At 45.8% G+C, this 10,144-nt stretch overlaps 1 protein-coding gene across 1 annotated transcript; it reads right to left on the bottom strand.

The window, feature by feature from the left end:
* Nucleotides 1-3,176: 3,176 nt before the first annotated feature.
* VAX1 (ventral anterior homeobox 1) lies at nt 3,177-9,698 on the bottom strand. The gene is made up of 3 exons (XM_053451359.1): nt 9,377-9,698; nt 7,729-7,916; nt 3,177-3,572 (listed from the first exon to the last, which is right to left on the bottom strand). The coding sequence occupies exons 1-3, from the start codon at nt 9,618-9,620 to the stop codon at nt 3,177-3,179; spliced, it is 828 nt and encodes a 275-aa protein (XP_053307334.1). The 5' UTR covers nt 9,621-9,698.
* Between the last annotated feature and the right edge of the window lie 446 nt (nt 9,699-10,144).

Below are 10,144 nucleotides of genomic sequence, written 5' to 3'. Positions count from 1 at the left end.
AGTTTTCAGATTTAATACTTAAATAATTTACAATAAAGTTACTGTCGCCTCTCTCGCTCACACGCACTCGTTTTTCTTACAAAATGTCTATTCTACTGTCGATGACGTCATTTGGTAAAGTGTGTGACATGCGCGGTGTTCTGTAAACGCCAGAATTTGGTGCGCTTGTGGTGCGCCGGCCTCAGTCTGAAGGTTCAAGTACTTTGTGTCCGTAAAACGCGATTTAGACGCCCGGGCCCTCCGTCTGGATAAAGCGCTGTTTCAACGTCACTCATTTTACCCCAAAAAGACGCTTAAAATTGTTTATAATCTAATTTTTCCTCCCCTTTTGCCCAGAATCCCCTCACACCCTGCCCCGGAGCACATCCCCAGCTACAAACACAATCAACACAAAATCAACCCTATCCAGAAGTGTCTCCTCCGCGCAGGAGCGGCGTCTCCAGAGAGTTCGGGTCCGATGGGAATTATCTGAGAATTTACACAGTAAATGTATTGTGAGAGACCACTGCGTGCTGTGTAACTGTGTGTGACTGTGTGTAATGTGTGTGACTGTGTGTGACTGTGTGTAATGTGTGTGACTGTGTGTGACTGTGTGTAATGTGTGTGACTGTGTGTGACTGTGTGTAATGTGTGTGACTGTGTGTAATGTGTGTGACTGTGTGTGACTGTGTGTAATGTGTGTAATGTGTGTGACTGTGTGTAATGTGTGTGACTGTGTGTAATGTGTGACTGTGTGTAATGTGTGTGACTGTGTGTAATGCGTGTGACTGTGTGTAATGTGTGTGACTGTGTGTAATGCGTGTGACTGTGTGTAATGTGTGTGACTGTGTGCAATGCGTGTGACTGTGTGTGACTGTGTGTAATGTGTGACTGTGTGTAATGTGTGTGACTGTGTGTAATGTGTGTAATGTGTGTGACTGTGTGTAATGTGTGTGACTGTGTGTAATGTGTGACTGTGTGTAATGTGTGTGACTGTGTGTAATGCGTGTGACTGTGTGTAATGTGTGTGACTGTGTGCAATGCGTGTGACTGTGTGCAATGCGTGTGACTGTGTGTGACTGTGTGTAATGTGTGACTGTGTGTAATGTGTGTGACTGTGTGTAATGTGTGTGACTGTGTGTGACTGTGTGTAATGTGTGTGACTGTGTGTAACTGTGTGTGACTGTGTGTATTGTGTGTAACTGTGTGTGACTGTGTGTAATGTGTGTGTAATGCGTGTGACTGTGTGTGACTGTGTGTAATGCGTGTGACTGTGTGTAATGCGTGTGACTGTGTGTAATGTGTGTGACTGTGTGTAATGCGTGTGACTGTGTGTAATGTGTGTGACTGTGTGTGACTGTGTGTAATGCGTGTGACTGTGTGTAATGTGTGTGACTGTGTGTAATGTGTGTGACTATGTGTGACTGTGTGTAATGCGTGTGACTGTGTGTAATGTGTGTGACTGTGTGTAATGTGTGTGACTATGTGTGACTGTGTGTAATGTGTGTGACTGTGTGTATTGTGTGTAACTGTGTAATGTGTGTGACTGTGTGTAATGTGTGCTGTGTAATGTGTGTGACTGTGTGTAATGTGTGTGACTGTGTGTAATGTGTGTGACTGTATGTAATGTGTGTGACTGTGTGTAATGTGTGTGACTGTGTGTAATGTGTGCTGTGTAATGTGTGTGACTGTGTGTAATGTGTGTGACTGTGTGTAATGTGTGTGACTGTATGTAATGTGTGTGACTGTGTGTATTGTGTGTAACTGTGTAATGTGTGTGACTGTGTGTAATGTGTGTGACTGTGTGTATTGTGTGTAACTGTGTAATGTGTGTGACTGTGTGCAATGTGTATGCGCTGTGTGTATATGTGTTTGTGGTGTGTGTGTGTGTTACTATTGTGCTTCCATTTTTATCCAATGAGCATGTTCATTAATTCTGGGATTTTGGGGTTTTCTACCATTTCTCTGGTTATTAGTTAATATTAAACAATTACCCCCCCCCCCAGCCCCCCAGCCCCACAGCCAGCATCCCCCCAAGTATTTTAACTCTTTGGGGATAATAAACGTAATCCCCTCCAGCTGCAGGGAACTACCCCCACCACGCTTGGCCAGCCAAGGGGCAAAGGAATCCCTGACATGTGATGTGGGAACTGAGCCCATGGCAGCTGGTGATTCAGACCCTGGCTCTGCCTGACCAGAGGGGGCGAAGGGGTCTCCTCCAGGCCAACCCTGCTCAGGGCAGGAGATCCTGAAAGCTCACAGCTTGGGGTCCCTTAGGTTTTGGTCTAGAATTGCTGGTGATCAGTAAAAGTTCCCTTTAAGTCCTTGGGGATCCCGGGGAGTGTGTGCAATATGTGCAGTGTCTGCAGTGTGGACAATATCTACAGTGTGTGCGGTCTATGCAGTGTGTGCGGTCTATGCAGTGTGTGCGGTCTCAGCAGTGTGGGCGGTCCTCAGCAGTGTGTGCGGTCTCAGCAGTGTGTGCGGTCTCAGCAGTGTGTGCGGTCTCAGCAGTGTGGGCGGTCTCAGCAGTGTGGGCGGTCTCAGCAGTGTGGGCGGTCTCAGCAGTGTGTGCGGTCTATGCAGTGTGGGCGGTCTCAGCAGTGTGTGCGGTCTATGCAGTGTGTGCGGTCTATGCAGTGTGTGCGGTCTATGCAGTGTGGGCGGTCCTCAGCAGTGTGTGCGGTCTATGCAGTGTGTGCGGTCTATGCAGTGTGGGCGGTCCTCAGCAGTGTGGGCGGTCTCAGCAGTGTGGGTGGTCTATGCAGTGTGTGCGCTCTCAGCAGTGTGTGCAGTCTCTGCAGTGTGGGCGGTCTCAGCAGTGAGGGCGGTCTCAGCAGTGTGGGCGGTCTATGCAGTGTGTGCGGTCTCAGCAGTGTGTGCAGTCTCTGCAGTGTGGGCGGTCTCAGCAGTGAGGGCGGTCTCAGCAGTGTGGGCGGTCTATGCAGTGTGGGCCGTCTATGCAGTGTGTGCGGTCTGTGCAGTGTGTGCGCTCTATGCAGTGTGGGCGGTCTCAGCAGTGTGGGCGGTCTGTAAAGTGTGAGCCGTCTATGCAGTGTGTGCGCTCAATGCAGTGTGGGCGGTCTATGCAGTGTGTGCGGTCTCAGCAGTGTGTGCAGTCTGTGCAGTGTGTAGTATGTTAGGCAGTGTGTTGTATGTAGTGTGTAGTATGTTCTCCTACAGCCCCTTCTGCCTCCTCAGTCCAGGGCTTTCTTGTCCTCCTTGGAGCTGCCCCGGGTGTAGGGCTCGAAGGCGGAGGAGCTGAGGTACCTGGCGGAGAGCTCCTGGAGGTTCCCGGCCATGCTGAGGGGGTTGGCGGACAGCCGGGCGCCCAGGAGGGACGGCACCGGTAGGCTGAAGATGCTGTGGCCGGATGGGGAAGCGGTGCTGGCGGCCGGCAGGCTTGGGGTACCGGGGGCAGCACAGGGGGGCAGGAGTCCAGGGAGTCCAGGGGGGGACAGGAGGCGACCTTGCTCCAGAAGCCTGAGGACACTGCAGGTGGCGGCCGTCTCCGAGACCCCTGGACGGAGCTCCGAGTCTCTGCCCTGGTCTTTCTTCTGCTTGGTCCGGCGGTTCTGGAACCAAACCTTAACCTGGAAGAGGGCAAGAGAGGGTCAGAAGGAGGAGAGGGAGGGCAAGAGAGGGTCAGAAGGAGGAGAGGGAGGGCAAGAGAGGGTCAGAAGGAGGAGAGAGGAAAGGAGAGGAGAGGAGAGAAAGAGAGGGGCTCCCACAAACCACAGAACATGGGGGACACGGACCCGACTACACCCACCCCCTTCCCCGCAGTGTCCATCTGTCTGTCCCTGAAATGGCGATGGAAAAGAAAAAATAGAATTTCAGAAGCCGATTCTCTCCTCTTTAAACCCAAAACCCACTTGGTTAAAAGATGAAACATGTTGGAAATTGTGTTAAAAAAAACCATAAATAACACACATCCAGAACATTGTGTAATCTGGGTATAATGTGTGGAATGTATGTTGTGTCGTTGTGTGTCTGTGTAATATGTGTTTTGTATCATTGTGGGTCTGTGTAATATGTGTATAATCAGTATGTTCTGCCACGGCGTGTCTGTGTACTATGTGTATAATCTGTATGTTGTGTCATTGTGTGTGTGTGTAATATATGTGTAACATGTATGTTGTATCATTGTGTGTCTGTATAATATGTATATAATCTGTGTGTTGTGTCATTGTGTGTCTGTGTAATATGCATATTGTGTCATTGTGTATCTGTGTAATATGTGTGTAATATGTATGTTGTGATATGGTGTGTCTGTGTAATACATGTATAATATGTATGTTGTGATATTATGTGTCTATGTAATATGTGTATAATCAGTATGTTGTGTCATTGTGTGTCTGTATAATATGCATGTTGTGTCATTGTGTATCTTTTAATATGTGTGTAATAGGTATGTTGTGATAAGGTGTGTCTGTGTAATATGTGTGTAATATGTATGTTGTGTCACTGTGCAATATGTGTGTAATATGTGTGTAATATGTATGTTGTGATATTGTGTGTCTGTGCAATATGTGTATAAACTGTATGTTGTGTCACTGTGCAATGTGTGTAATATGTGTGTAATATGTATGTTGTGATATTGTGTGTCTGTGCAATATGTGTATAAACTGTATGTTGTGTCACTGTGCAATGTGTGTAATATGTGTGTAATATGTATGTTGTGATATTGTGTGTCTGTGCAATATGTGTATAAACTGTATGTTGTGTCACTGTGCAACGTGTGTAATATGTGTGTAATATGTATGTTGTGATATTGTGTGTCTGTGCAATATGTGTATAAACTGTATGTTGTGTCACTGTGCAATATGTGTGTAATATGTATGCTGCATCATTATGTGTCTGTGTAATATGTGTATAATTTGTATGTTGTGATATGGTGTGTCTGTGTATAATCTACATGTTGTGTCATTGTGTATCTGTGTAATATGTGTGTAATGTTTATGTTGTGATATTGTGTGTGTGTGTGTAATATGTGTATAATCTGTATGTGGTGTCATTGTGGGTCCCGGGTGTTGTGTGATTCCCTGACTGGAACCGTTAATTTCGTGACAATAAAAATTAAATCCAAAACCCGGGACCCCCGCGGATAATAACGGGAGGGGTGTTGATAACGGCAAGGGGGGACCCAAAAAAAGAAATAAAAATAAAACTAACGGACCGAAAATTAAATTACCGGGAAAAAAACAACAGCGGATTCTCCGGTTTCGTTTTGGGGTCGAACCATCGGCTTCACGAGCGCCATTCGGTGCGGAAAGTGTCGCTAAATATCACCGATCACCGAACCCTTCGGGCTCCTCCACAAAGGGTTAATTAGCCCGACAAATCGGGAGCTTTTATAAAAAGCGCTGCCGCGTTCCGTAGCGCCGCGCGGGGAATATCGGGAATTCCTGCGCCGTCTCATTAATATTTTATTTTTCTATTTACGGCAGAATTTTCTTAAATAATAATATTTGTAATAATCATATTCCGTAAAATCTTCCGAATTCGGTAACACACAAATCAGCGGATTCTGCCCCAAAAATAGAACTTAAATACCTTTCTGTGGAAAAAATATTAGTAATAAAATATAACATTAATAATAGAAATAATGCAAATATTATTATTGTTGTTATTATTATTGTTATTATTATTATAATTATTACTATTATTATTATGGTTATTATTATTGTTGTAGTTATTATTATTATTGTTATTATTATATTATTATTACTATTGTTGTTATTATTATTGATATTATTATTATTATTACATACAGATTATTATCACTATTATTACTACTATTATAAATAAAATTAATAAAAAAATTGATAAATTAATGGATACAGAAGAACCATAACAGAAAAAGCAAAGTGAAGCAGAAACGCGTTAATTTCCGTCTCGCTTTCTTTTTCTCTCTTTTGCTTTTTTTTTATTTCCTTTTCCTCCTCTCTCTCTCTCTCTCTCTCTCTCTCTCTCTCTCTCTCTCTCTCTCCCTCTCTCTCTCTTTCTCTCTCTCTCTCTCCAGAAGGTATAATGTATCTGTCTGAGTGAGCTGGTCATTCTGGGGTTAAATTAAATGATACTAAAATCCTAGGAAGTAAAATTTACCGAGTTTTCAGAATAAAATTCATCTTCTTCAGAGAGGAGATTAAACTGTTCCCGACCGTAACGTCTCTCCGTCTCTCTCTGTCTCTCCGTCTCTCTTTGTCTCTCCCTCTCTCCGTCTCTCTCTGTCTCTCCGTCTCTCTCTCTCTCTCTCTCTCTCCGTCTCTCACTCTCTCCGTCTCTCTCTCTCTCTCTCTCTCTGTCTCTCTCTCTCTCTCCGTCTCTCTGTCTCTCCGTCTCTCTCTGTCTCTCTGTCTCTCCGTCTCTCCGTCTCTCTCTCTCTCTCTCTCTCCGTCTCTCACTCTCTCCGTCTCTCTCTCTCTCCGTCTCTCTCTCTCTCTCTCCGTCTCTCCGTCTCTCACTCTCTCCGTCTCTCTCACTTATCTATTCCCGGTGAAGCCCATTTTATTGAAGTCTTTCTTTCTTTCTAGGTGCAGGGTGCTGGATCAAGGGTACTAGGTGCAGGGTGCTGGATCCAGGGTACTAGGTGCAGGGTGCTGAGTCCGGGGTACTAGGTGCAGGGTGCTGAGTCCGGGGTACTAGGTGCAGGGTGCTGGATCCAGGGTACTAGGTGCAGGGTGCTGGGTCCGGGGTACTAGGTGCAGGGTGCTGGGTCCGGGGTACTAGGTGCAGGATGCTGGATCCAGGGTACTAGGTGCAGGGTGCTGGGTCCGGGGTACTAGGTGCAGGATGCTGGATCCAGGGTACTAGGTGCAGGGTGCTGGGTCCGGGGTACTAGGTGCAGGATGCTGGATCCAGGGTACTAGGTGCAGGGTGCTGGATCCAGGGTACTAGGTGCAGGGTGCTGGGTCCGGGGTACTAGGTGCAGGGTGCTGGATCCAGGGTACTAAGTGCAGGGTGCTGGATCCAGGGTACTAGGTGCAGGATGCTGGATCCAGGGTACTAGGTGCAGGGTGCTGGGTCCGGGGTACTAGGTGCAGGGTGCTGGGTCCGGGGTACTACGTGCAGGATGCTGGATCCGGGGTACTAGATGCAGGGTGCTGGATCCAGGGTACTAGGTGCAGGGTGCTGGGTCCGTGGTACTAGGTGCAGGGTGCTGGGTCCGGGGTACTACGTGCAGGATGCTGGATCCGGGGTACTAGATGCAGGGTGCTGGATCCAGGGTACTAGGTGCAGGGTGCTGGGTCCGTGGTACTAGGTGCAGGGTGCTGGGTCCGGGGTACTAAGTGCAGGGTGCTGGATCCAGGGTACTAGGTGCAGGATGCTGGATCCAGGGTACTAGGTGCAGGGTGCTGGGTCCGGGGTACTACGTGCAGGATGCTGGATCCGGGGTACTAGATGCAGGGTGCTAGGTCCTCGGCCCCCATGGAGAGGAGACGTTAATATACAGTACATGATTTTAACACCTTAGGTGCCAGGCGGATAAGTGATGGTTTAATCCTTCCCTCTCCAAATCACAGGGGGGGGGGGAGAATCACAGTTAACCCACTGAGTGCTGGTACCCACGGGCTTGTAAGGTTAGGGTTATCGTGTTATCCTGGTACCCCCTCTCTGCCAGTGGCCAGGGCAGTTTCCCCCTCTCCCTCTGTTGTCGGGGCAGTTTCCCCCTCTCCCTCTGTTGTCGGGGCAGTTCCCCCTCTCTCCCCCGTGGGCAGACAGTTTGCCCCGCTGTGGGGCACTCACCTGAGTCTCCGACAGGTTGAGTTGTCTCGCCAGCTCCGTCCTCTCTCTCCCCACCACATACTGACATCTCTGGAACTCCATCTCCAGGCGGTAGAGCTGCTCGGCGGTGAACGAGGTTCTGGTTCTTTTGGGTCGGTCCAGGTCCAGGCCCTTGGGCAGAATGATCTCCCGGATGGAGCCTTTGGCATCTGGGGGACAGGAGAGGGTTCAGTCAGAGGCAGGAGAGGGGTCATTATAGATTAAGGATTATTATAGTAATAAAGGTTATTATATAATAACATTTATAACATGGGGGTCACTTGGGTCAGAAGGTCCCGGAGGGGAGTAAGGGGTAATTTATAATATAAGGAAAAATTATTTCCATTTAATGTAATAATGGGGGGGGGGCAGAAAATATTCAGCATTCTGAGAGTTTGTGTAATTTATTAGTTATTTAAATTAAATTATTAAAGCAAAAGAAATTTAGAAAAACATCAAATCACAATTTTTGTATGGCCCAAAACAAGATTTCTGTCTGTCATCTCTCTCTCTCTCTCTCTCTATCTTTATCTATTTATCATCTATCGATCTATTTATCTATCTATATCTCTGTTATCAGTTTGTAATCTACATCTGTCATCTGTATATATATATATAATATCTATCTATCTATCCCTCTATCTATCTATCTATCTATCTATCTATCTATCTATCCCTCTATCTATCTATCTATAGAATCGATATGTAATCTCCGTTCCACTACGTCTCATCTCATTTCTATTCATTAAGTTTGTTTTAGAGAAGCCGAAAATCCATTTTCCTGATTAAATATTAAATTTATCATTATTGCTCGTCTGTATAAATTAGTCCTTAATTATTTAAAATTTGCAATAAGGCACCAGACCCTACAAATGCAACATTACGCAAAAAACGGTGATTCGGAAATTCCGAATTCCCCAAATAATCAGAAAATATCAGAGGACATAAAAGTATCACGCAGAATAACTATTATTATTATTATTATTATTATTATTATTATTATTCACTAATACACTCATCATCCGCTGGATCATTTCCTCAAATATATCTCGGGTTTATATTTAAATTGAATTAAAAGTAATTGACGCATTTTAGGAATTTCTAGGAAAGTTCCTTATTTTACTTTTTACAATAAATCGAATGTAACAGAAATCGGGAATTCATAAAGAAAACATAAACGCCCGAAACGTCGGGAAATGCGGAATTCGTGTGTTTGTAACCTAATTAAAGAATAATTCCCTTTAATTAATGAAATTTTCTCGGTTAATATCTCATGCTAGGTAATTATTCCACAATTCTATTCGTTTATTTCACGCGATACAATCAAATCTGGGGAGAAAAATGTATGTTAAGAAGATCTGATGCTTAGAATTAAAAAAAAATATAATAGAAAAAGCCAAGAAAAGGTATGATTTCTTTTTAGAATATTTGGCTGATTTATTGTAAAAAAATACAATGTGTTAAACATGAAAATCAACAAATGCGAAGCCCGAGGAGTGAAGTGAACCGAACCCGAATTAAAAAGGCAAATTCCTGATAAAAATCCCCCAAACATCGTTTACAGAAGGTTAAGGAAACAATGTATCAAATATATCAAATATGTGTCTAATGTAACAAATAAACGGGTTACCTCTCACCAGGATCCTCCTGCAGTATTCCGGGTCACCGGTACCGCTGCTTTTATTTTTCGGGCAGCCCTCTGATGAGCCCGGAGCCGGGTAACTGCCCTGCTGTTCCTTCAGATAGGGGGCAGGGAGGTTCCCTGGGGTGTCTCTGCCGTCTTTTGGCTCCTTGAGCCCAGTTTTGGAGAGTCTGCTCCCCTCCTCTGTGTCTAGAGAGCCCCTCACCTCCATCCTGCCTGCTTTTTCAAACATAGATTGGGAAATAAAGAGGGGGTTCTAGGCGTGAAAAGGGGGGGGGTTCTAGGCTGTGTGAGTCAGGGAAGGAGCAGGTTCCAGGTGTCCAGAGTCATGAGTCTTGGGAATTGCTAAGAAGTCTTGGAAGGAGCTGGGACTGGGCGAGCTGGCAGCCTGAGGCTGAGAGCTGATCTGGGGCTTGTCTTCTTGCACACATCCAGTTACCCTCATGGAGGGGTCGCCATTGATTAGGGGTAATTTTAAAGGCTCCACATTAAGGTGACCTCATGGATGCACTAAATTGTTGGGATAATATATCAGATCACAAATGGACGGTTAGTGAGCGCCTGTCCCCAATCAGACTGACTTTGTCCAGCATTTGAAGAAGTGACAGCCCAGAGGACACAATCCCAGCCACAAAAACACAAAAAAACACTTTCTTTGTTAAAATTGCCCAGGCCAAAGCACCCCCTGATCAGCAGCGCTGGGGCAATTATCCCGGCTCCTCTGCACTTTGAGATGACCCCAAATTATATTCTTCT

The sequence above is a fragment of the Spea bombifrons genome, chromosome 11 (genome assembly GCF_027358695.1).
Source record: "Spea bombifrons isolate aSpeBom1 chromosome 11, aSpeBom1.2.pri, whole genome shotgun sequence".
NCBI classification, from domain to species: Eukaryota; Metazoa; Chordata; class Amphibia; order Anura; family Pelobatidae; genus Spea; species Spea bombifrons.
This window is presented reverse-complemented; position numbering and strand designations above follow the sequence as displayed.